This window comes from Danio rerio, chromosome 4 (genome assembly GCF_052040795.2).
Source record: "Danio rerio strain M-AB ecotype USA chromosome 4, GRCz13ab, whole genome shotgun sequence".
NCBI lineage: Eukaryota > Metazoa > Chordata > Actinopteri > Cypriniformes > Danionidae > Danio > Danio rerio.
This window is the reverse complement of record NC_141024.2, coordinates 9,051,548-9,079,532: the sequence shown is the minus strand read 5'-3', so window position 1 is coordinate 9,079,532 and position 27,985 is coordinate 9,051,548. Positions and strand designations below refer to the sequence as shown.

The 27,985-nt window shown below is 37.6% G+C and overlaps 2 protein-coding genes across 5 annotated transcripts in view; one reads left to right on the top strand and one right to left on the bottom strand.

Moving 5' to 3' along the window:
• wnt5b (wingless-type MMTV integration site family, member 5b) overlaps positions 1–27,985 on the bottom strand; it is a 139,027-nt gene that overhangs the window by 33,638 nt on the left and 77,404 nt on the right.
• Positions 20,382–21,853, top strand: fbxl14b (F-box and leucine-rich repeat protein 14b). Its single transcript, NM_001015043.2, is given in 1 exon segment — positions 20,382–21,853. A coding segment is annotated over 1 exon segment (1,203 nt). The 5' UTR covers positions 20,382–20,608; the 3' UTR covers positions 21,812–21,853.

Genomic DNA, 27,985 nt, shown 5'->3' with positions numbered 1-27,985 from the left:
AGATTATTGGAGTATAAAGTATTTTATAATCTTGGTAACACTTTACGATAAGGTGGTATTAGTTAACATTAGTTCATGTGTTCATTACTAATAATTAAATAATAAATAATAATACAAAATAATAACATTCATGCAAAAAACTAATACATACATGTTTTAATGGTGACAATAATGAATTGGGGCTTTTAATAACCCATTAGTAAATGTTGAACTATGATTAATAAATGCTGTATAATTACTGTTCATTATTCATGTTAGTAAACACATTAACTAACATGAAGTAATGAAACCAAAACATTTATTCTATGCATTAATTAAATTATATTAAACTACCTTAATTAAATGGATTAATCTTAGTCTCTAAATTTAAACCATCAACTTCATAATGTCGTCACGGTGACTGTCGCCTCACAGCAAGACGGTCGCTGGTTCAAGTCCCGACTGGGCCATTTGGCATTTCTGTGTGAAGTTTGCATGTTCTCTCTGTGTTGGCGTGGGTTTCCTCTGGATGCTCCGGTTTACCCCACAGTCCAAAAACATGCGCTATAGGTGAATTGAATAAACTAAATTGTCCATAGTGTGTAAATGAGTGTGTATGGATGTTTCTCAATACTGGGTTGCAGCTGGAACGGCATCAGCTGCGTAAAACATGTGCTGGAATTGTTGGCCAGTTACTCCGCTGTGGCAAAATAGAGACTAAACCAAAGGAAAAAGAATGAATGAATGAACTTCACAACATTATTTAAGCGATTTATAATCATTCTCTAAAAATGCACCTTTTCAAGTCATTTAAGCTGCTTCAGATGCAGCTTCAGCTACTGTTCCCGGTAAATATAAGTCTGTAGTCTCTATTTCATTAGCCTCTGTAAAGCTGGAAGAAGATGACTCATGCACACTGCTCTGGTTGTGAAAGTGAACGCATGTCTCTCTCTCTCTCTCTCTCTCTCTCTCTCTCTCTCTCCCTCTCCCTCTCTCTTTCTCCCATATGGCTTTCTGCACTGCCGGCTCAGGAAACCAGACACAGGCCAAACTGGCCACACATCAGTCACTCTCTCTCCTCCGTGACGCAAACGGCCCCCTCTCACTCGCTCTTCCCTCCTTCCTCTCCGTCAATTTGTTCCCAGTAAGAAGTCTGATAGGACTCGGTGTAGTGTGGAGAAGCAGCGGGGGATCCTGCTATAAAAGCGCAGGGGCTGTTAGAGCTACTTTATTCCCTAATAAATAGAAGGACGCAGCAGTTCACGGGGCCCGGAGCTGCTGGAGAGACCATGTGTCTGCCAGGTTTCCCGTGTAAAAGTCGGGGGGTGGGTGAGGATGCACAGAGAGCCTGGACGGGACAGGTTTGGGGTCAGTCCCCAGCGCATGGGCACAGCACACGTTATATAGAGTGCTCTACAATAATACTGGATGCATTGGTGAAGGATGAGAGCACTTCAAAACACTCAAAAATAATTGTTCATATTACGTATGAACAAGAATGAGCAGAAACAACACAACTTTTTTGGGACAATTTAAATGTTTTATATTCAGTCCACTTCAATTTGTCAAAACCAATCAACTTAGCAGATTTGTGTTGGGACATCATGAATGAATCATGTGGAAACCTGCATTTGTTTACAGTTAACTTTCATTTTTTTGCTTAAAGTATTAACAGCAATGTTTTTCGATTAGAGAAGAGTTATTTTTTCTTTTTGAACCCATTTCCAGACAGTTTGTGTTGATGTAGGTGACACTGGATTGTAGTTTTAGAGACTTTTTTGGTGGCCAATAGTCAACTAATTTGTCCACAAGCCATATAGGTGCTTCTTTGATCAGAGACCAGTCTATGATCACATTTATTGCTGGATGGACAAAATGTGCTTGCAAATTTTAAATTAGGGCTGGGCTGATAAACGATTTTATATTGAATCATGTTAAAATTGATGTCAATAAAGATGATAAACTCTAAACTTTTTTACTCTGTATTGATCTAAGAGCCGAAAATTTTATGCCATTTATTAGACCCTCCATATTTTGTGGCTCCAGTCATTGTTGGGGGACTCTTTTAAATCTGGAAGCATTGACATGTTATATTGAAATATATGTCGTTATCGTTCAATATGGAACATAATTATTGAGACTGCATTTATGCCATATTGCCTAGCTCTTGTTTAAATATGAATTTGCACCATTACATTAGACCTTTTTGGCTTGCTAAATAAGGTACAAAGGCTGTTTCTGGGGCGGTATATTTCCAAATAGTACACTTTTGTACTTCACAGCTGCACAATAGTACCTTTAGGGTACACTTTTGTACCTTTAGGATACTATTAGGTACACATTTGTACTTTTTAGGTATTTATAGACCATTTCAATGTGGTCATGTCAGTGGCTCATGAACATTTCTTGCTTGTTATTATTTCATAACTATAACGAGAGGCAATTCAATCATAACTTAATACTAAAACAGCTATCATGTGTGTATGTTCAGTAATATCACTTTTATGGTGAAGCATAAGCTTTTTCCATGGTATTTAAAGTGAAATAACTCAACATACACTAAGGAGGCTGAGAAAAAAAAAATTCAATGGAAGTTTCAGATGGCACTTAAAAGATTTTTGCATCCTAACCTCTTCATGTGTTAATTGAAGGGTTCTGTGTTTTTTACCCTGTTTATTTATGGTTATGAATTGCATTAATGGAGTTTGATGTCAGCTCTGTTGACTTTTGATGTTGAAAATTTAACAACATATAAACAATATATGCATAAAAATTACTGTTGGTTTATTACCAGGGTTTTATACTGTGGTTTACAACACCAACTCAGACAACATATCACTTCAAACTATTAGAAATGTCAACAAAATTCACTTTTTTAACATCACAAATTGTCGGAGGGAAGATAAAATGCCTATTATACAATTCAAATCCATCAATAAAAAGACAAAAAACAAAACATGAATATAGAACACAAGATATTCTTAAGTCTATTTCTACGGTCAAAATACTACAACAAACATTCATAATTTTCAGCTTAAACCAGTAATGACTATCAAAAAATGCTTTAATGCACATCACTAAACCGACAACACCCAGGTTTTCTGCATCAAAACTATATTACAGCGAAACAATGAATATTCAATGTGGCAAAAGCTTTCACATGCAAAATGAAACAGGCAAAAATCTAACTGCGGTCGAGTTCTGCTTACACCATTTATGACCTTTCCCTCGTGAAAGCACACAGTTTTAGTAGAAGTACATGACCTTACATGCTGTCAGCCTATTAAGCATAATCAGAGCAACATCATGCATGTCAGAGCACACACTGCATGCAATTACTATCAAAAATCAGCTCATTAAAACGTCTCACAGGTTCACATGCAAAGCGAGAAAACGACACCACAAGAAAACACTGAACTTTTCTTTGGTGTTTACGTCGAAAGTGAAAAACGTCAGACATGATGAACTATTACTAAATGCTCACATGATGTGCAATAAATGAGTTTTGAGTTTCATTTGTTTATAACATATTCCTGATGGAACTTAAAACATTAGCATGTCTTTTTATGCACAATCGCTACAGTGTGCATGCAAACAAGCTAAGTTAGGATCTGTAAACATGTATATTCTTGATCAGAAAAAAACAAGTTTCAAGTATGATCTCATTTATTTTTGCTCAGTCAAAATTTGTGGGCAAAACTGAACAAGTTCAAGGGAAAATGGACCATTTTCAGAATCTGCTGAATGCAGCTTTCAACTGGATGTTTTAGCATCGCAAGTATTACTAAAGCCATGTTACACCTCATATATAATTATATAAGAGATTTGTGACCCAGGACGAGGTTATCAAAGTCTACCACGGTTTTACTTTCGAGCGATGCACTTAACCTCACAATCCTCTAACACACCCCAATTAGAGCATTGTCAAATGCATTGGGTGAAAAGGCATTGATTAAATGCTAAAACGCTCTCAACTAAAAGCCTTGATCCTGTTTTTAGGGTCACACAGGTCAATGGATGTGCTCTGGTTATCTGACACCGAGTCTTAATATACAGGTCAGCTTCATACAGTTAAAGTCAAAATGCCCTCCTGTGAATTTCTTTTTCCAAATATTCCCCAAAATTAGTGTAACAGATCAAGAAATATTCACAATATTTCCTATAATATTTTTTCTTCTGGATATTTGTTTTATTTCAGCTAAGAGGAAAGCAGTTCTTAATTTTTTAAAACCATTTTGAGGTGAATATTATTAGCCCACTTGAGCAATATTATTTTCGATTGTCTACAGAACAAACCATCGCTATACAATAACTTGCATAATGACCCCAACTTGCCCAATTGCCCAAATTAAGCCTTCAAATTGCACGTTAAGTTGATTACTAGTATCTTGAAAAATATCTAGTCAAATAGTATGTACTGTCATAATGACAAAGATAAAAATACAGTTATTAGGAATTAGTTATTAAAACTATTGTGCTTAGAAATTGTGTTAAACAGAAATTGGGGACAAATAATACAATATATCAGGACTGCTAATAATTCTGACTTCATCTGTATATGATGCTGCTTTCTTGAGCTCCTTTTCTCTCTCCGTTCATTTCTCAGTCTTATCTCTGTGGTGTATGGGGGGGGGGGGGGGGGTTCATTCTCTCTCAAGGCAGATTGGAGGCCGCCGCCAGCCTGGGCAAAGTGCCCACTTGAGTCCTGGCACGCTGACAGGCCGCTGGCTGCCCATCAGTCCTCCTGCGCTGCCCTGGAGAAGCCCTTCATTCACCAGCAGCTCCTCCTCTCCTCCATCTCACAGCCCCCCACCCCCCTTGCCCCGTTTTGCTGTCCTGGGACGACATGCATACAAAACGTGATGCTCTTACTCGGGAGTTTTGTCATGTTTTCTAATGCTTTCAACATTCTTATGAAGATGTCAAGGAATGCTATGGGAGAGAGTTCTCTCAAATTATGAACAAACAGTCTTTCAGTAACGTTTAAGGAATGTTCGTTCAAGGTTATCTAATAATGTTCTCAAAACAAACAAGTTGTTTTTTTATACATATTTTGCTTAAACTTTTTTCTGATACTGGTTGTGTTCGGACATTCATCTAACATTTTTAAAATATTACTAGGTAAGTAATTAATAACATTATTATTATAATAATTTGTAGAATTATAAAAAGGAATGTTTCATTAACATTCACATAATCAAGAAAAAACATTCAGACGGCATTAATAGTTTTCTTTCTCTGATGTGATTTTCATTTCAGAGTGCTTATTTTATTTACAGGGATTCATATAAAACTATTGATGTATGTTTTGTTTGAATGTGATTTCAAAATAATAATATTTAGACTTGCTTTTGATAATCGGTAGAACAAAATGCTGTTTTGACACTTGTGTTCTTACCATCTTATGTGTTTACCAAACCTGTCAACACTGGGATGTGAAAATAAGGGATATGCCCACCATAATAAGAGATTCCCCCGACCCCCCCACCTCCCGCCCCCCACTTTTAAAAAATCCCCAAATTACTAAATATGCAAATGACTCATTTGGAGCATTGTAAATAAACAGTTAAATGGTCAGTAATATGTTTTATTGTTATTAACAAAAGAAAAAATAAATAGTATTAGCAGCAAATAAATTAGCAAACAGTTTAGCTTATTAAAATTAACAGCTATTATAATGACATCAAGCTATCAAATCTCATTAGCCGTTTCTTTACTGTATAACTTACACATTCTGATTAAAGAGAAATGAATCAATCTCTTATTTTTTCATTTAATATTTTAACTAACAGTGGTGTCACTTTAAAAATGCACACATCTAACGTTATAATAAAAGCATTCGATTGCTTTCCTAACTTTTTATGCTAATTTAGGACGAAATTAGTTGTGTTTGAAAAAAACTCCACCAAGATCAACATCTTTAGAGGTTATTATTATTTAATATGTGTACATGTCTGTTTAAACACGCACCCAAAACACAGACTTTCGCTCCGCTTCAAATTGCATGTACAGAATTCGTTTGGGAAGCAGCGTCTATTTATCACTATGGAGTGCGACAGCTGACAGTCATGCACTGCTATATGACTGTTTTGAGGATTGTATATGAAGGGGAGAAGGCCCCTGTTATGAAAAGGAAAGGGAATCGCACCGTTTTTATATTTATTTCAAAGTGTTTTCATGCCTAAACAAAGCGAAAGCATAAAACAGACTCACATTTAAGAGCAAGAGGCAACCCCTGGTGGCTTGGCGCTATGAGTTGCGTATAGGGAGGCCTTCCACCCTTCAAAGAAAGACTGAAAATGCGGAAGAAATATGGGAAAATACCTTAACGGGATGATAGCAGGATAGAACTGTAACATATGGGAGAATCCCGGAAAAACAGGAGGGTTGACATGTATGGGCAAAGCACTTTGGGCAGCCTCCTGGTTGTAATAAGGTGCTGTAGAAATAAAAGTTTATTGACTGGGTGATTGATTAATATTAATAGTAAATATTCTGAAAATCATCTCTAATTTATCCAATTTAAGTTTTTAGCCATGCATATTACTAATCAAAAATGTTGTTTAAATATATTTATAGTCAGAAATTCACAAAATAGGGCGAGACGGTGGCTAGCACTGTTGCCACACATCATGAAGGCTGCTGGTTTGAGTCCTGGCTGGGTCAGTTGCCATTTCTGTGTGGAGTTTGCATTTTCTCCCTGTGTTGGTGTGCATGGGTTTTATCCGGGTCCCAAGGCATTGTGCATTGGCTAAATCGGCCGTAGTGCATGTGAGTGAATGAGTGTGTATGGATGTTTCCCAGTGATGGGCTGCAGCTGGAAGGGCATCCGCTGTTTATGCTGGATAAGTTGGCGGTTTATTTTTCTGTGGTGACGCCAAATGAATAAAGGAACTAAGCTGAAGGAAAATCAATGACTGAATGAATTCATAAACTATCTTGATCTTTCCTTAATATTCAAATGATCTTTGGCTTAAAAGAATACTCAATAATTACGACCCATACTATGTATTTTTGACTATTGTTACAAAATAAGCCCATGCAACATACTGTAAGACTTTGTGGTCCAGGGTTACAATAAATAAACAAATAAAATAAATCGCATCAAAGTTGATACTTTCAAACAGCACAGATGCATCAAACTCACAGCAAAAGTATGTGGCTGCAGTATAAGGTCCAGACGCGCTGCTGATACGTGAGCGCACATGCTGAGGAGCGGAAAGAGGACGAGTCCTCAAACGTGAGCACACATACAAACACAGCGGAGGTCACAGTCTCCACAGTCTCGGCCTGATTAAAACTCCCAGCACTGCCTCTCACTCCCCCTGGATTGATTAACCTGACCTGTATTGGATCAACCCCTCGGGACGCAGCACAGCCCACTTTCCTGAAGTGGATGAGAGGAGCCGGAACAGGGGCAGGAGAGAGAGACGGGCAATGAGGAGAACAAACCAGAGCAGATCAGTGCAGGAGAGTAAAACAATAATCCCTGCTCGCATCCATTGGAGAATTAAGACCTTATGGGGCACCCAGCCTACCTACAGTTGAAGTCAGAATTAATAGCCCTCCTGATTTATAAGCTATATATTATTAACTGTATATTTTTGTCCCCAATTTCTGTTTAATGGAGAGAAGGTTTTTCCAACACATTTCTAAACATAATAGTTTTAATAACTCATTTCTAATAACTGATTTATTTTTATATTTTTAAGACACTTCCATCAAGATACTAGTATTCAGCTTAAAGTGACATTTAAAGGCTTAACTGGGTTAATTAGATTAACTAGGTGAGTCAGGGTAAATAGGCACGTCGTATAATGATGGTTTGTTCTGAAGAGTCGAAAAAATATTACTTAAGAGGGCTAATAATATTGACTATTGATTATCATGTTTAAGAAAAGACATGGAGTCCCTAAGGGCAGATGAATAGAGTAAAATAAGTCATCGTCATATTGATAAACACAAATAGCCCACGTGATCGATTCTATTAAGAACTGCTAATTTTTTCACATTACAAGTTTTCTCAAAAGATGTTTAAATTTGCAAATGAGGCATTGTTTTGTTAAATATTTGTACTAATTTGTAGCATGTGTGCAATTAAGAGTTTAAAATATTGTAAATTATCTGTATAAGATTTACAGACACACTTTTTCCTCTATGTTTGCTTCACAACAGGATGAGAGCTCAATATAACATCTTTGTGTTTCCACAAATTACTAACTTTGATTAAAGCAAAGGAAAAAGCTTTAACTTGTGTAGATGCAGGATTATAAAGATGTAGGATTTTTGTCTCTCAGTGATGCAAATGAATTATTTTCCTTGATAAAGTTATCACAGTAAATACCAGAAAACACTGAAAAATAGTTTAAGTAGCTAATACCTAGGATACTTGCCACAAAAACTAAACAAAACTCAGTATAAGGGTCATGTGATCAGGGCTTGATGAATGAGGAAAGGATTCAAAACAGCTAATCAGTGAGTGAATATGTACAGCCATGCGTTCATTTCAAAATATGTACAGTTAAAGTCAGAATTATTAGCACCCCTCTTTATTTCCCCCCCAATTTCTATTTAACAGAGAGCAGATTTTTTCAACGCATTTCTAAACATAATAGTTTCAATAACTCATCTCTAACAACTGATTTATTTTATCTTTGCCATGATGACAGTAAATATTATTTCACCAGATATTTTTCAAGACACTTCTATACAGCTTAAAGTGACATTTAACAGCTTAACTAGATTAATTAGGTTAACTAGGCAGGTTAGGGTAATAAGGCAAGTTATTGTATAATAATGGTTTGTTCTGTAGACTATCAAAAAAAACAACAACAAATGTCTAAAGGGGGGGGCTAATAATTCTGATTTTAACTGTATATATTGTGGATAAGATTGTAATATGAATGCCAATGTTGATGCCAACTGTAACTATAGCAAAATGTGTGCATTTTGAAATGAAACCACTCTTGTGTAAACTCGTGTAAAGTCCTAGTGATCATCTAATTTTGTATTTGTGGTTTCACTGGTGCTTCTCCTATGCTTAATCTGACTATCCGTTCATTTTTTTCTGCTTCCAGCCCTTTATACTCTAAACGTTTTTTTTTTCTCTCTCTCGAACGCAATACACCTTCTTGTAATGTTTAATTCAAACACAAACAATGCATTTGTGCATGAACGTATGAATTATTTAGGTTTTCCTGATTGTGATTATGAGGCCTGCACAGCTGCTCGGTGACTGTCAGCAGACGACTGTCTCCGAGTCCCACAACTAAGACAAACAGCTCGGCTTTCTTCTCCACAATCAACACTCCAGAAAAGAGATACTCTCTGACAGTGATGGCGAGATGGAGACCAAAAATAAACGGAGCACAGACACACACACATGCAGACGCACACACATTCTAAGCTAAATCATTTTTTTTCTGTGATGCTTTTAATTGAACATATAAAACACAATAATCCGCATAAATTATTTTTTAAAACATATTAAATCTAATATAACCTTAATTGTAACCCACATTCAGTCTGAGAATATTATTTCAATTCATTTTTATCTTTAATTTTATTTATATCCACATCTTCACATACAAACATCGAAGTAAACATATTATTTAATACCTCTATAATTAAATACAGCAGCAGGGTGGCTCAGTGGCCTCAGAGTAAGAAGGTCACTGGTTCGAGCCCCAGCTGGGTAAGTTCGCATTTCTGTGTGGTGTTTGCATGTTCTCCTCGTGTTCACGTGGATTTCCTCCAGGTGCTTCGGTTTCCCCCACAGTCCAAAGACATGCGCTATAGGTGAATTAAATTATTTAAATTGGCTGTAGTGTATGTGTGTGTGTGTGTGAGAGTGTATGAGTGTTTTTCCAGTACAGCGAAGGGCATCCGCCGCGTAAAACATATGATGGAATAGTTGGCGGTTCATTCCGCGGTGGCGACCCCTTATAAATAAACGGACTAAGCTGAAGGAATATTAATGAATGAATACTTAAATAAAACACAATGCTAAAAGTTTAAATAAAAGTTACAATTGTTATGATAATGTATTTAAAATGGAGCTGTTACAATAATCAAAAAATATTCATGTTATAATCATATATCAGAATAAACATCCTCTACAGTTTGCCGATGAAAACAATATTAGGCAACACTTTAAAATAAAATAATGGTCCATTAGTTAATGTTAGATAATGTATTTACTAAAATAAACTATTAGTAATACATTTATTAAAGTATTTAATAATGTTAGTTATTGTTATTTAAGTTCATTTACTGTAGTTCATGCTTGTTTATATTAACTCATGTTGCATGAACTAATGTTAACAAGCATAACTTTGGATTTTAATAATGAATTAATGTTAAGCTATGATTATTAAAAGCTTTACAGGATTACTCACACCCAGTTCATGTTAGTAAATTCATTAACTAATCAACCATTATTCTAAAGTGTTACTCAACATTAAGTTTTACTCAGATTATAAATTGTAAATCTGTACTTTATAGAATTTAAATAATTCATTCATTCATTCATTTTCTTTTTGTCTTAGTCCCTTTATAAATCTGGAGTCACCACAGCGGAATGAACCGCCAACTCATCCTGCATGTGTTTTCATTTAAATAATTGTAATGTTAAAATGGTTCCTCATTTATTGACAATTAAATGTTCTCAATAAAAATACAAATGCAATTAAGATTTAATATATATATCATTTATTTTACATTTAAATTTTTATATTTATTATGTATATTGATTATATTCAAATGTATGTGGCATATAAAACTGTATTCTGTATTATTGTATTATTTTCCTGTATTATTTTCCTTTTGAATTTTCTTTTTTTTGGGGCAGGTTTGCATTACTTTTTCTCTCTTATAAGGTGTTATTCTTCTAGACAAATTTGCTTCTGGTTCATTCGGTTTAGTTGATGACACATGAGCAGTGTAATTTAAAAACTAATAACATCAGGGATTTTCAGACTGAACCAATCACCATTTTGTTCTTGAGCTCCTCCAGTGTTAATATGACTTGCTGTTTAGGATATTCTGGCCTTTTTTAGGGGGGGATTGAAACAGGCTCTTCTGCAGTATTTCTCTGTATTCTTTCCCCCACAATCTATTCTTCTATTTTAACAAGATGCCCAGTGGCTGCTGATGAAAAACAGCTTTCAGCAGCATATTTCACTTCACAGTCAATGTGATGGGCTTTCGGTGTGGGCAGTGTTAGATTTGCACATACATATTACTTCAGATTTGAGCTCAGAAGTTTCATCCTGGCCTCCTCTAACAAGACAAACTTCCCACATCAAAACTGGGCCACAATTATGTTTTTGGCAAAGTCCAGACTTGTCTTTTTGAGTAATAGTTAAACAACTCAACACTGTTAGTTGTCCTTGTTTGTTTGTGTTTCTTGAGAAAGGATTACTATATATATATATATATATATATATATATATATATATATATATATATATATATATATATATATATGCAGTGGGGGAAATATGTATTGAACACATCAACATTTTTCTCTGAATACATATTTCTAAAGATGCTGTTGACCTGAAATATTTACCGGATGTTGGAAACAACCAAAGAAATTCATATATGCAAAGAAAACAAAACTTATTAGTTCACAAATGAAGCTACATGTACTAAAATGAAATGACACAAGGAAAAAGTATTGAACACATGAAGAAAGGGAGGTGGAGAAGAAAATGAAAGCCCAGACAGCAGCTGAAATCTTTCAATATTTCGAAAGCAACCTTCCACCCTTTGTCATTGTAAATAAATATTAGCTGCTTCAGTGATGTTGTTATGATCACCAGCAATCTAGCGGCTGCAGATCGCTGGTAAACACAGAGATCGCTAAAGAACTACAAATCTGCCACATTATGGACTACAACTCCCTACATGCATTTCACACACACACAGCTGTTCCTTGTTCCATTGATCACACACATACAAATCCCGAAGATTATCAAAGACTGATAGTAAAAACAATTTAAGCTACATGCACACACATTTTGGGCTGAGTCTTGCGATATTGTAATGTTTTTATGTCCGAGTATTATCCTGTCTGGTCTTCCGTGTTCAGAGCCTCTCTTTGTTCTTCCGCGTATTGATCCCTAGCACATAGCCTGAGCTTTTGCCAGTTTGACTATGACTATGTTTGGATAACCCTAATGATACTGTTTTGCATCTGTTATGATCGTTATGACTGCTGTGCTGAATAAATGCTGCATTTAGATCCGCAACTACGGCATTCAGCATCGTCAATCCACAAGCATTACAGGTGTACTAAAGAATGGAAAAACACTCAATGACTTCCATAGTATTTTTTGTTCCTGTATGGATGTCAATGGATGCTTTTTACCCAGCATCCTTCAGAATATCTTCCTTCATGTTAAACAGAAGAAGGTGTGAATTACGCATTCATCTCATTTAAGGGTGAACTATCCTTTTAAATTACAAAACCAAAATCTATAAATGAAAATAAAACTCGACCTGGTTAGTTTACGAACCTAAATGCAGCACATTTTCATGGACTTCCCAAAATCTCTGTTGATAAAGCCGTCTTCAGAACGCTCATAGCTCATGACCTTAGTGCTAAAGCCTGCATTAACATCCCGTGAGCGAGACCTCTGACTTCTCCAGCTCTGGCTCTCAAAGCTCCCGATGTGAGCGGCTTTACTGTCTGGGTGGCTGATGTGTGTATATTCTGCCCTTGAGTTGTTTGAAGAACACTTTTCAGAGCGTTTCGAGTTCCTCCCTCTCTGTCTCTCCAGGCCCGGACACGCAGCAGACTAATTCACTCAGCTCTCTGTCTGTTTTGCTCTCTGTGTTTTGTCTCCTGAAGGTCCCAGGTGAGCAATGTGACCATTGTGCAGCCAAACGGCCTGTTATTGTAGGTCACGCTATGAGAGAGAGGTTGCATTCTGTGTGTGTTTTTTTATTTATTTTTTTGTATGTGAGCGTGTGTTTTGAACCCTGTCAGTGTCTCTCGTCTTCAGCACATTAGCCGAGGCTGTTCGCTATGCCTGCTTTGATGGTGAGCGCCGCAGGGCTCCGATCTCTGTTTCAGGGTGTAATTACTCTCTGGAGGGGCCTCACCTGGCTGTGGACTCCAGGCATACAGAGAGAGAGAAAGAGAGAGAGGTTGAAAAGGTAAGAAGGTGAAGACATGATAATAACAGAGGATGAGAGAGAGAAGGTGGGGCAAGAGGGTGATATTTTTAAAAAATGCCTTTCATAAGCTACAAATATATATTTATGATTTTATATAATTGCATTAACCCACAATCTCTCACATTCACACATGCACTCACACTAGGGCCAATTTACTTCAACAGTTCGTTTATATGGGTTGTGGCTGAAAGAGCATCCGCTGTGTAAAACATATGCCAGAATAGTTGTCGGTTCATTCCACTGTGGTGACTCCTTATAAACAACATAATAAGCCGAAGGAAAATGAATGAATGCATTAAATATTTATATTATATAAATACATGTTCTTTATTGAATAATCAAGTGTGTGAATGAGACATTGTATGGGTGTTTTCCAGTGCTAGGTTGTGGCTTGAAGGGCATCCAGCATATAAAAAGATATGATAGAGTAATTGTCGGTTCATTCCACTGTGGCGACCCCTTAAAAACAACATAATAAGCCGAAGGAAAATGAATGAATTAAATAATTATATTATTTAAATACATGTTCCCTATTAAATAAGCGTGTGTGTGATTGAGAGATTGCATGGGTGTTTCCAAGTGCTGGGTTGTTGCATCCGCTACATAAAAATATATGTCAGAGTAATTGGTGGTTCATTCCGTTGTGGTTTCCCCTTATAAATAAGGGATTCAGCAGAAGGATAGTGTTTTTATAATTATATTATTATATTATACACAGACCCACTTAATAGATTATAAATAAAAATAATACAAATAAACATATTATTTTATTATATTAAACTGACTATTACAATGAACTATATACTGTTACGATACATTACACATATTACTAGGGACGTCCTGATCAGGTTTTTTTGCCCTCCAGTCCAAGTCATTTGAGTTTGAGTATCTACCGATAACTCGATCCGATATAATATAAACTCTAACCTTCTACCATACATCAAAAGTATAAAGAAGAGCGAAGAAACTGGCCCAGGATGTTACTTATTTTTTATTTAATTCACCTTATTTTAACATTCAACAACTCTATTAACAAACAGAGCACTTCTGTGAGGTAGCTTGAATAATCAAGTAATAAATAACACCAATTCTTCACCTCTTGCAATCCCAAGTTTGCATATCTCACATTTTGCTGTGCCAATGTTGTCGTCATCAACTTTATAATACCTCCAGACGGCAGACATACTCAGGTTGTTGCTAGATCAGGAAGCTGGATGTTAACGAGAATTATTTAAAGTATTTTTCCCATTAATTGTACTGTATTGAATTAATTTCCCATAATAATTCCCTATTAATTGTATTTCAATAATGTCTACCCCTAAGCTCAACCCTAAACTGCATGTTTTACACAGCGGATGCCCTTCCAGCCCCAACCCAGAACTTATTATTTTAAGACAGAATATTATTTAGGATTATATATTAACAATATTCTTATATTTCACTACTAATGGGTAAAATTGTTTTATCACCACAATAAATCTTTCAGTGAGTTAAAAATGGAGTGTTTTTCAAATAAGACAAGAACGTCGCAGCAGTTCCCTTCACTGTCTCAGAGTTTTGGACAGCTTTATAACTATAAAAAATGCAAACACTATCTATCTTATTTCTGTACGCCAGCATCAAAGACTCACAGTACGAAAGACCAACTTTATAGCAGAAAGCAAACGCCTGCCTATGAAGGAGAAGCGCATATGATGAGCACGGAGCAAAGCAATGAAATGTTAAGGGAATATAAAAGGATTTGTTCATTTTGTATCAGCAGAGATATTAACATTACAATGCATTATGTGGTGAGAGTATTACATCATCGCAAGTTCTTTACACAGACGCCGAAAGCATCGGCTTCCTGGTGTTTCCCCTGTCGTTCCCCAACAGGGGTGCAGATCCTGGGGAGATTCGACCTGATTTGAATAGACTAACGTGGCTTTCCCTGCTGCAGAAGAAACTGTTGTCTGATTTCATGAAAAGCCCATTCAGCCGGCTGGATGGATGCGAGCGTTTGTGCGACTTGCAGCAGCCAAAAATCTCGGCTCAAACTGCCACCGCTTGCAAAACAAAAAAGCAGATTGGAGTCATACACGATTCTGTGAAGGAGCTGAGAAAGAGAGAGAGGGAAACTACAAAGTAGCCTAAAATCTATTCATGAGGTGTCAGCTTTCACCAGCATGTTGACACATGCCTGCATCTCCTAGGGAACGGTTGCCCCAAGCGCAGTTATCAGCGCAGTTCTGTGGCATGCAATTATCCAATTATCTCCTCCCCTGAATCAGCACATCAAATCACATGACAGTTCCCTCTTTTTTCCCTTTTTTTTTTTGGCGAGGTCCTACAACACCTTCGCGTTTGCATGTAGCACTTGTCCTTCCAGTTCTCACTTGTCTCGCAGCTTCATTTTCACTTTCATGCACTGCGGGCTTTTGTTTCTTTTCATTTTTGCTGTCTGCATTGCAAAGTTTTGTCTCTTTAGTCTGAATGATCATAAACTGTTAAATCGCAAGAGCAATTATGGAAAAGTAGGTACAATTTGAGAATTTCTCATTTATGAACAGTTCAATGAAGAAAAAAAAAACTCCAAACCTGTCTGAGTTTAGAGAATTCTTTAGAGAATGTTTTAAGCATTTATTGTATTTTTCTTTGTTATGGATGTCAACATTTACCAGCTTCAAACATAGTACATAACAGTAAACAGGAACTCTTAAAGGAACCACTTAAGGGTGAACATAGCAAAGACTTCTGGCCCAGATTCGGCATAAAGCTGGCAGGTGTTCGTCCAGCTAGCACTGGCATACAGCCTGTGGGCCAAACATGGCCTGGGATTGGCAGAGGTGGCACCATCTTTAAGGCAGTACACAAGACTTGGGCCAGATATCAAGTGTAGTATTTGGACCAGATAAATATTTATATGTACGTTTAGACTATCTTGACCCACTTTTAAAATACATGTAAATTATTTTTGAGTAAAGAAAAAAATATTTTCAATCAGGTCTCTTCGAGAAAAAGCATCTAAAATTGAATACTTCATAGGTTTATCAAATTCATTGCAGTCATGACACACCAACATATCTGGCCCAGGTCAGACTCCCAAATATTGGTTATTAACTTGCCAGAGACTTGGCCAAGATATGGTTCATATTTGGCCCTTGTATTAATGCCACACTTGGTCCAATCATGTAGTTTACTGTGGCATGTGGGCTAAGCAAAACCTGATAGTGTGGGCCAGAGAAATTTTGCTATGTGGGTGTTTCCATTTTTTGAGGGGGGATGAAAATTCTGCCATCATTTACTTGCCTTTAGCTAACCAGGGGATGGATGGGTGGGTGTGTGTGAGGGGGGATTGGTGCGGGCCCTTGATAATGTCTCTGGGGCCCCCCTAAATGTATGGACCCTTAGAATCGTCCTAACTTTACCCCCTCTAGCGGCGCCCCTGCTGCAAAATCACAAACTCAAACTGGTTTGTAACAAGTAAATGGCGAGTAAATGTTGACAGAATTTTTTTATTTTTTGGGAGAACTATGCCTTTAACTATCCCTAAAAATTTGATAAAGCCAAACTATACAGACTTTTAGCTTCTGTCTTAACATTTTCTTAACAAAGTCCAATTCTGTCGACAGAAAACAGCTTTTTAGATCAGTGAACACATTGGAAATAAATGTTTCTTTGTACTTTTGTCAATAAAAGATGTTAAAGAGAATAAACAAGTCACATATTATTCCTTTTGTTCTATTTTACGCAACTTTTTCAGGGATGTAAAAGCACGTCGCTCTACAGTACAGTAAAGGCTGTGTGTGTATTAATTGTTAGCTTTTGCCTGCTATCTAAATCAAGCCCCTCCCTTTCCTTTCTCACTCGTCCCCTCCTCCTCCCTCTCTCTCTGCTTATTTCCAGGAGCAGCTTGAGTCCTGCTTTTGGCTCTGCAGGCCTGCTTTGAGAGCCTCTGACTCACAGCAGTGCAGTTCTGGAGCAGCCCTCCTCTCTGGCAGTGAGGCCGGCTGGAGGAGCCAGGGAAAGGGGCCGCTGTCACAGACCTCTCGCCCCCTTACATGCTGGGCATCGGGGCTCAGTGCGCATTCAGAGCCCTTCATCTGTCCACCATACAAACCCAAGACCTGTCTGTCAGAGAGAGCGCATGAATTCAGCTTGACGTCAACATCAAATGGCGTCCGCGGCGCGTTTTTATTCCAGCACTCAGACATGTTTTAGAGTTAAAGAGGATATTCAGTGAAAAAAGGAGTAAATAGTATGGAGTTAGTACATGAATTAACTGAGGTTGTATTGTGATCCAACATTGGAGTTTGATAGCTCTGCCGTTGTATGTAATAGAGTGAATTAATGCCCGCCTACTCATTCTGCAAGTATTTTTTACATACATTCACAACGCCCCCAACCCCCCTCAGTATCTCTTTGGTCCAATCCATGAACCAAAAACAATGAGCTATGAGCTTTACTTAAAGCAAAGTAGTTCATAAGTATGAAAACTAAAAGAAAAAAGTATTGGCTTTGATTAGACATGGAACGATAACTGTTTTCAAGGTATACCACGGTTTGCAAAAGTCAAGGTTTTAAATACGGCAACATTTTTTGTAATACCGTTCCCAAGGCATGTGTAAGATTTTTTATTTACATTTTTTTTTTGTTTCTTAGGACAACAGTATCTCCAGCAGAAAATATATCCAAAAATGCTGTGATTTAGTGATTCATTTGAATTTTTTAGCCTGTCAGGTTAAGATATTTTAAATCTTTCAGAAAACAGAATATATTATTTTCAAAGAAGATTTTTTTACCCAGACATTTAAAAAGAATACATTTTAGAGCAGTGAGCACAATACTGTGATACTGTGAAACCGTGATATTTTTGTTCAAGGTTATCATACCGTCAGAATCCTTTACCGGCCCATGACTAGCTTTGATAAGGTGAAAGAACAATACCATAAAACACTGCAAATAATATAAGCGAATTAAAAATGAACCTACTGTTCATATATATACCTTTATATTAATTCAAAGTATACTTTTCAACTCAGGCTTATTCTAAAAAAACGCTATATACATTTCTGGAGAGCGCCAAATACATCCCAGAAGTTACGTTTTTTTTTGCAGTTTATCACGAATCCACCAGAGACCGCTGTGTACACTTTTTAGATCTATAATTTCTCTCGTGGGCGCCTGCTGTTCTCATGTAAATCCACCAGAGGCCGCTGTCGACTGACTGAATGACTGACTGACTGACCCTCCTTCCCTAAACCCAACCAATAGTGTTTTTAAAAGCACTGATTGACCCGCCCACCCAAAAAAGAGAAGTCCTCACCTGATTTTTTCCACGTTTTCAGATTTTACCACATTCTCACCTTGTTATTTAGATGTTTATTTTATTATTTGTCTTTTATTTTTGTTTTACTCACTTTCTGGAACCATTATTCACAAGACTCGAACCCTATCATCATGGTCAACACATATCTGCGCCTCAAGTCTGCCGTCAAGCCACTGGAAAAACTCTTGTTGTGAGGCGACAGTGCAACCCACTGTGTCACCGTGCCGCCTGATTTAAAAATTTATTTGGCTTAAATAATATGAACCTGTAAATATATCATACAATAAGACTTAAAATATATATTAAGGCAACTAACGTCCATTTGAATTCAAGTGAACTGAATGAGGCTCTTCAAAAATAGTGTCAGATATTTTATGCTTTACACAATTATAACCGGACTGAGTGAGAACAAAAAGAGGAGGATAGAGAAAAGTGACATTTATTGAAGAGAAGAGAGAGCGAGAGAGCAAGAGAGAGAGAGAGAGAGAGAGAAAGAGAGAGAGAGAGAGAGAGACATGTGGTGAGGTAGAGAGAAGGTTCGAGACAGACAGAGAGCCGGAGCGGGGAGGGTTGGACTTGTGCTGTCAGTTGTGCTGTGCTGCATTTTCTTTTGTAAACACAAACGTGTGTGTGCTGCTTTTCTTCCTTCTTTCTGCTACACTCCAGTACCTTCTGCAAATGCTCCCGTCATATCAGCTAACAATGCCAATGAGCCCACAGAGGGGGGCCTGGGGCCCAAAGACGGGGAAATATGCAAAAGGTGGAATAAAAACTACCTTACGTAAGACTGACAGGGCAAAAAGGCTCGCCGTTTCTGCCAGCTTCATAGAGCCTAACGTTGTGTGCTTTCTGTTAGGGTTAGGAGAAATGTTTATTTTAAAAGACGTGAACTGCAGTATGAGTACAGTTTCTAACATATTATAACAGATTAACTAATGATAATAATCCAACAGGCTTCAGAAATGTACAAAGCATGTAGCTGATGTTTTTAAGAATTAAGAAATGCCAAGATCAATGCAAAAAAAGAGAGTGTAGATATAAATAAGAGAATGATTTAATTAAATATAAAACTAAAGTAAATTTAAATAGGTAACCCAAAAATAAAATATCAATGTTGTGTAATTATCTGTGTTATGTTGGATGTATTTTTTAATTGTTATTAAACATTTCTCAACAAGCCTTTTTTTATTGTCTGTTTGTTTTAGTTTTTCATTCACACATTAAATAATATTTACATAGTTAGAGGAAATGTCATTCTAATAATAGCTTTACTAAATAAATAACTTTAAATAAATAAACTTGTAATAAAAACAACACAAATACTCCATCTGACACGGACGCTGAAGGGTTAAGGGTAAAGTGAACTGAATTGTAAGAAGTTGGTTTCCAGGGGAACTATTCTTACTGTTCCAGCTGAGTTGGACCAAACCATTTTGCTTTCAAAAAGGGGGGCTGTGAAAATACACAACACTCATTTCTTTCAGAACAGTTTAGAATAAATCAGATCACAGGCTAAGATAAAATCTACACATATAACATGAACGGCTGTATTAGTTCCATACTTTTTCTAAACATTATCCCTTGTTCCACTGGGTTTAAATAAGCGCGTCTCCCCCGCAGCCGCTCTGTGCTGGCGGCCCTGCCAAGTCAGTTTGAAAAGATCAGACAAAGGCAGCAGGAAGCCCCTCGGCTTGGCAATGAGTGCGAGCGGAGCACAAACGCGAAACGAAACCTCACTCTTTTATCTGATAGCGGACTGAATTTATTTTCTCCCGAGGTTTGTGGCAGTTTTAGACATCTTTTGAAAATGTACGACCGTCTGGATCCCCGGGTCGAGCGAAGACTATTATCAAAGCGCCAAACGGGCAGCAGCGCTGCCTGACCGCCCGCTCGCTGTCGGTCTGAATCGGATCAAGCGTCTTTTGGGGGCATTTTTTTGCATTTGAATCTTTCCTGCGCCACTGAAAGGATCACCCGGGACGGAGAGTTGCCGATTTGCACACTTAAATGTAAAGAGAAAAGCTTGGGGAGCTTTCTGAAAGCCCTTTTTTTTTTCCTCCGGAGGGGACTACGAGCCGCGACGGTGACCGTTGGTGGGGGTTTGCCGCCGTTTGTTTTCTTGAGCGCGTGTGGAAGATGGAGACGCACATCTCGTGTCTCTTCCCGGAGATTTTAGCCATGATTTTCAGCTACTTGGACGTGAGGGACAAAGGCAGGGTGGCCCAAGTGTGCACAGCGTGGAGGGACGCGTCCTACCACAAGTCCGTGTGGAGGGGGGTGGAAGCAAAGCTGCATCTGAGACGGGCGAACCCGTCTCTGTTCCCCAGCCTCCAGGCGCGAGGCATCCGGCGCGTGCAGATCCTCAGCCTGCGGCGCAGCCTCAGCTACGTGATCCAGGGGATGCCCAACATCGAGAGCTTGAATCTGAGCGGCTGCTACAACTTAACGGATAACGGCCTGGGGCACGCGTTCGTGCAAGAGATCCCTTCCCTGAGGGTGCTCAATCTGAGCCTTTGCAAGCAGATCACGGATTCGAGTTTGGGCAGAATAGCGCAGTATCTCAAAAACTTGGAGGTGCTTGAACTGGGTGGCTGCAGTAACATCACGAACACGGGCTTGTTGCTCATCGCGTGGGGTTTGCACAGACTCAAAAGTCTTAATCTGCGGAGCTGCCGGCATGTGTCGGACGTGGGCATCGGGCACCTAGCCGGCATGACCCGGAGCGCGGCGGAGGGCTGCCTCAGCCTGGAATACCTGACCTTGCAGGACTGCCAGAAGTTGACGGACTTGTCCCTTAAGCACATTTCAAAAGGCCTGACCAAGCTGAAAGTGCTCAACCTGAGTTTCTGCGGTGGCATCTCGGACGCTGGCATGATCCACCTCTCTCACATGACGAGCCTGTGGAGCCTTAATCTGCGTTCGTGCGACAACATCAGCGACACGGGCATCATGCACCTCGCCATGGGCACGCTGAGACTCTCCGGACTCGACGTGTCGTTTTGCGACAAGATAGGCGACCAGAGCCTGGCTTATATCGCGCAGGGCCTGTACCAGCTCAAGTCGCTGTCGCTGTGCTCGTGCCACATCAGCGACGATGGCATCAACAGGATGGTGCGCCAAATGCACGAGCTGAGGACGCTGAACATCGGCCAGTGCGTGCGGATTACAGACAAAGGACTGGAGCTGATCGCAGACCACTTGACGCAACTGACCGGCATCGATCTGTATGGATGTACGAAAATCACTAAGAGGGGACTGGAGAGGATCACGCAGCTCCCCTGCCTTAAAGTTTTGAACCTGGGCCTTTGGCAGATGACTGAAAGTGAGAAAGTGAGGTGAAACTTGGGGGGTTTCTGGAGGGAGGGAGGGACGGAGGAGAAGGAGGGCGGGAGGGGGATGGGTGGATTTCAATAGAGCAAAGTACATAAAAAGAGGCTTAAAATGCTGAATGTGATACATGTGTCAGTTATTGCTATTAACACACACACACACACACAAAGTTGTTTTTGTTAACAAAACGCAATATTAAACCTCCCCCTCCCCGACTATCGCGATATTTTGGCTACCTCGTTAGATGTATTATAATGTTATTCTTAAAAAGAATGAGAATTTGTGCCTAGAAAAACAATCCCCTCCCCCTTTATCTCGTCTTTGGCTTAAGGAAAGCAAAAAGACTGAAAGAAAGGATGGGTTCAGACTACCTTTTTATTTCCCTTCCTTCATATAGCCAACAGAAGGACTTTCAAACAAGTCTATGGGTAGTTGACATCACATTTCAAGCAGATGTGACAGCTGTTCACCTTAAGACGTTTTAGTTCTTCATTATTAAACATGCCATTTCTTTGTGATCCTAAATTAGCCGAGAGACTACATGCAATACTTGCATTAAAATGCATCACATGACCATTAAAAGTGAAGTAGATTTTAAAAAAAAAATGAGGACTAAAATCTCAAATGAAGAAAATTCCATGAACATTTGTCAACTACCCTTATGCAAATACTGGGTTTGTACACTAAAGCTTTTATATTTCCAATCTCTTAGTTTGTGCTCAATTTTACAGGCCTGAAAGCCTTTAATTCCTGCTTTGAATAAGAGGTTCCCTCTGCTGATGTATTTATGCTTATGTAAGCAGATATTAATTAATGGCTGTTATTCAGAGCGTTGTACTTCAAATTGAAGTGAATTTTTGTCCCTGAAAAAAAAACAACAACAACCCTGTTTGCAATTCACTGACACCTTGTTTGCCTCTTCACAGGGCTGAAACAGGGCGCATCGTGTTATAAAACAATCTGTCTGTTTTAAATACATGGATATTCAACTTTACATAGAAGAAACATGGTCAAAACGAGGGTAACACGCAAAAATGCATGTCAGGCCTATATATGTACCATGATGTATCGACCTGCAACATGTATTGAGTCCTGCTGAGAAGCTACTGTGTTCTAATGTACTGTAAATGTATTTGTAAAAAGAATCCCAAATTAAAATGTTTTATATTCTTACAGTAAAAACATTAAAGTTGATATTTATATAAATAAAAGAGCCGATTGAATTTCATTATGGGGGAAAACGGGTTGTGATTTTTCCTATCGATCATGCATTCTGTATTAATTCATGCTTTTTTGATGCTAGTTTTCGGAGATAATCTTGCAGTAACAGGGTTAGGGGTTTATTTTGCTGTAAACCGAGCATTTTAGAGGAAGACAGAAGTGATATTCGCGTGCATTATTTATCAAGTGCAACAAAATGGATGCTTCCTTTAATTGTGCTAGTGAGGGTGTTAAAACAGCAATGCTGCTCTCACAGTTTCAGTCATGCAATCTAATAACACACATCAACTTAGTGGACACCACAAATATGATCCTGTTCTTAACAGTTGCCATTGTTTCCTTAAGTTAAGAAGCCAGGTTTAAGATTTTTTTCTTCTTCTCCTTGCTCAGTCACGCATACCAGATCTGAGAGACGGGGTTTGTCCCACGGGAGTCTTCCTCCCCCTTAAGAAAAAAAAAAAAACCTTCAGCCCACCCCCCTTTCCTCAAACAGACACTTTTAAACATTCCTCACCATCATTCAAAGCATTTAAGCTTTAGTCTTTGCTCCCCTCCACCGTCCAGAGGGGTGGAGGATTTAAACGGGGGCGCTTGATGAGAGAGCAAGAGAGAATTTAAGCCCTTCTGAAGGTTACCGCCATCTCCCTCACTAACTTTGCTGAGTTCATAGATTTTTTTTCTCCTTTACTTCCCTCAAGCTACATTTTTTTGTTGCGTTTATGCAACTGGAGATGTTTGTCGGATCTATATAAATATATAAAACAATACAAAAAACACTTTACAGCATAACAGGAGAACTATGAAACGTTTACACCAGTGAGAAATCTCACACCACCCATTCTTTATATATATAAAAAAGTGAAAACCTGGCGTTTTTACTGCTGGGAATTTTAACAAAGCAGTCAGAACATTAGCAGAGGCTTGTATAGCACTCCCAGCACCTGTGGTTGAAGGTGTCTGTATGAGACGCTTTGAAGTTTCAGAAGGTTCCAGAAAGGTGGGGGCGGAAGGGTTGAAGGTTATTTTGCTCCTGTCTGAAGTTCCAGACATTTTAGAAAGCCTGTGTGATTCGCCGAGACAGCTTAAATCAAGCACAGATCCAAAAAATCTAATCATCTGATAAATGTCACTCATTGTTTGATTTCAAAATGGCAATGAAAATCTGATTTGGTTGCAGACGAAAGGTGGCTGAAAGCCGTGCCTGCCACATCGCTGGAAAATGGACAGGAATTTGTGAGTCACTGTTTGACTTTGCTCTGTTAAAAAAAAAAAGTGTGGTGCAAGAGCCCTGTCTGACTTCAGGAGACCGGCTCCATCTAGCAAACATGGCACATGAGAGATGCTTTAGTTTTGTGTCTCTGTGTGTGGCATTGCTGTTTATCCCTTCAGAACAACTGTGTAAGGCCAAATGCAGAGGCTATGAGAGTGAAGAGGGCAATCTGTTGCTTGGGATTAAAGACACAAGTTTGTCTCTGTGTGATTTACAGGTAACTGAAAGCCTTTTCCCTCAGGGAAAAGAAAGAAAAATAATTTAAGCCTTTGGAGCTTCTGTGAAATGAATGTATTATAATTTAGTGCCATGGATTTTTTTATTTAACATTTTGTATGACTAGTGGATTTTATGCTACTGAGTGGGGCTGGGCGATTAATCGAAATCGACACTCAAAACCTATAATCGATCTAATTTTTCCAGGACGATTTCTAAAATTTCTTTCCCTATCGCTTGTGGAGTCACGTGACCCCGCTCTGATGAGGGTGATTTAGACTTTTACAGCCACATCTGATCTCTGGTCAAGTAGGACAATGAACCATTATTAAGCCTTACTTTGCACTACATAGACAATAGTTGAAAGCTGCGACAGAGATGCCTTGAGATGGCATATTCTCTATTACAATAAAATTATTATTTAAATTAAAATATTTCTTTACCGAAAATGTAAGAAATGCACAGTTTAAACAATTATTTACAGGATATGCAAGAGTTATTTTATTTAGAAGAGATACTGCTTACTTTATGCTTTTAATATGAAAAACACTGAAAATAATTAATTTTGTTCCCAAAAGTCCAAGTTATTTATTTAAAATTTTTTATAAGAAAAGTTTGTTTTAGGCAATGTGTGTTTTAATTCTAGTTGTTCAAACATAATGTTCAATAAATAATCATAGATAGTAGATTGTTTGTTTCCTTAAATTATTTTAGGATCAAGTAATGCACCCTTCATTCAGAAGTCTCTCACTTGTAATATGTGAGCATATTTACTCTGAAAAATCTGTCAGTGCATTATAAGGGCCAAAAAATAAAATAAATAACCGTTCAGTACTCGAGTAAAAATGTTCAATTAATCAAGATTGTGAATTAAGGTGAATTTACCCTGCCCTACTGCTGAGTTAAATATGTGCAGTATAGTTATAATCCATTTATTACATGTTTGCCACTTTTTGAGAATAGACCTAAAAATGAAATCTCAAAATAATATGAAAATGTCATAAATAAAAAATACTTTACAGCACAGACTCGAAACAGTTATTGCTCATGTGAAAAAAAGGTAGACATTAAGGGTTATAAAAAATACACTAAAAATTATTTTCAAATTTTCTATGAAATATGTACCATGCTCCGCATAATTAAGCACACCCCATTTAGAAATTTAACATGTTTATACATTTCTCAGTGAATATAGGCAATGTATTTTTGTGCATTTAAACAAAACAGATTTATTAAACAGATATAATTATTAAAATAATATTTTAGTCACAAACATCTTTATAAATAGAAAGATAATACTGTTAAATTCAAGCAATTTATTGCAAAAAAAAAGTTGCAAAAAAATTGCAGCCTACAAAATTTCTTTATTTTTCCTCTTTTTAAATTTGTATTTAATATTTTTCTATAACATATACATTTAATATTGTAAAGCTTCCCATTTAAAATATGAACTTAAAAGATTTGTGAGGGGTGTACGCATATATGCGGAGCTCTGTATTCTTCTCTGTTCTACATATTACTAGACAAACACAAACCAACCTTTCAAAGACAAACCTAAACAAGTTTATATTCTGTATATATAAATTTATAATAATATATTTATCAGTAAGATTTTGTTGGGGCACCATAGCAAATATGTCTCCCATTTGCCAGTGAGATGTGCAGATGTTTTCTTTAAAGACAATTGAAAACCTTGTTTGTGTTTGTAAGTAATAAGAGTCAAAACCATAACCAAGCTTTGTATCAAATAGATAAAGTAAAAAGAAACAATGCAAGTGTTTTTTTTTCAAGGATTTTGAATACTTTTAATAATATGAGTATAAATAAGGTGCATTTTATCAATTAAAAAAGCACTTTAGTTTAAAATCTGTGAATCATTTGAGCTATAAACCACTTCTATGGTTGTTTTACTGTTTGTAGCATTGCTTTGTAATGGTTTTTAAGTAATAAAACTGTAATTACTGTAACTTTACAGGCAAAAGGTTAGTAATTTTCCATACTAAAATCAAGTTCACATGCATGTTTATGTCTTTTGGCAGTATTTTTGCATTTACAAACTAGTTCCATACACTTTTTGTTCCTTTTTGTAACATCATCATGGCATTAAAAGCATCCACTAAGCTTAATTTGTGTACCGAACTTGGAAAAATCATTGGATTCACGATTTTGCAGTATGGAGCACAACTGCAGAGTCATGCGTTGGTGGTTAAACATATTCCTGCGGCTGTCGAGTCCGTCAGCAAATTCTGATGCAAAAGTTTGTGACTCACGGTGCGCACAGAGAGATTTGGGGTTTTAAAAGAGTGGCATTAACTGTGTGTGGTGAAAGTGCGCATGATGGCTAACTGTCTCACATGGCTGTTAGGTTTTAGTCATACCTCTCATTAGAACTAATCCACAGCAGTCTTTTCACACTGCGGACTGGCTGACGGCCATATGGCAATTTTACAAGCGCACAACTGCACATACTGTACGTCAAGGGTCTTTTTTATTTTATTTTTTTGAAGCAGCCAGATGAAAAGGTAGGTGTTTGAGAGGAAAGGCGAGTTCATTTGTATGTGTGTAGCATGGAGGTTTGCTCTGGTTTGTTGTTGCCAGCTCTCCTCCAGTGAGGTTGTGACAGAGTTTGACTGGTGTCATGTGACCTTGCTGGAAGGGTGAGTACAGAGGGGCCGGAGCCAGGAGACCCAATCTGTCACCCTCGCCCCACCCTTCACACACATGCAGAGATGGAAACAAATTTGCAAAAATGACCCCTATAGTAGAGGCGCTAAAATCCACACACGCTGTCCAAATTCTAGGCAAAATGTGGGCAAATGAAGGAAAACTATGTCTGACTCGGCTGATTTTTCTTGGCTGGGTCGTCTCAGACAAATATCATGATGTCATGTGAAAACAACTATTTTATGCTTTAGCAAAGGTAAATGAGGTGTATTACACACAAAAAAATCTTAATATAATTTAAAAAAATTATTTAAATAAATTTTTGTTAGTTAAATCTAAAGAATTTTTCTTGTCATCTCAACTTAACATCAATAAATCTGACAAAAAATTTTAAGTTCAACTTTGTATAACTTAAAAAATGTAGTTGAAACCTGATTAACCTATTAAAATAGGTTAAAGCAACATAAAATATTTGTTGTCTTGACTTCTGGCAATGCAATTTTTAAAATATTTACATTTTAAAAATAAAATGTATGGATTTGTGTAGTGTGTTTTGCAAAATTTATTAATAAGACAACCGAAAAGTTATTCGACTTATCAACTGCACATTGACACTGGTTCATAAAACGAGGAACAACATGTTTATATGAAGCATATAAGTGTACAAAACATATATTCTGCTTGGCTGCTTGGAAATGAATATAAGCAACGAAGTATACAATAGTGAGATGAATTGAAATTAATTTCATGAATGTTTAAAAGGAAATCTTGCAACTGACTAGTCCAGAGATGCTCAAAGTAGGGCCCGGAGG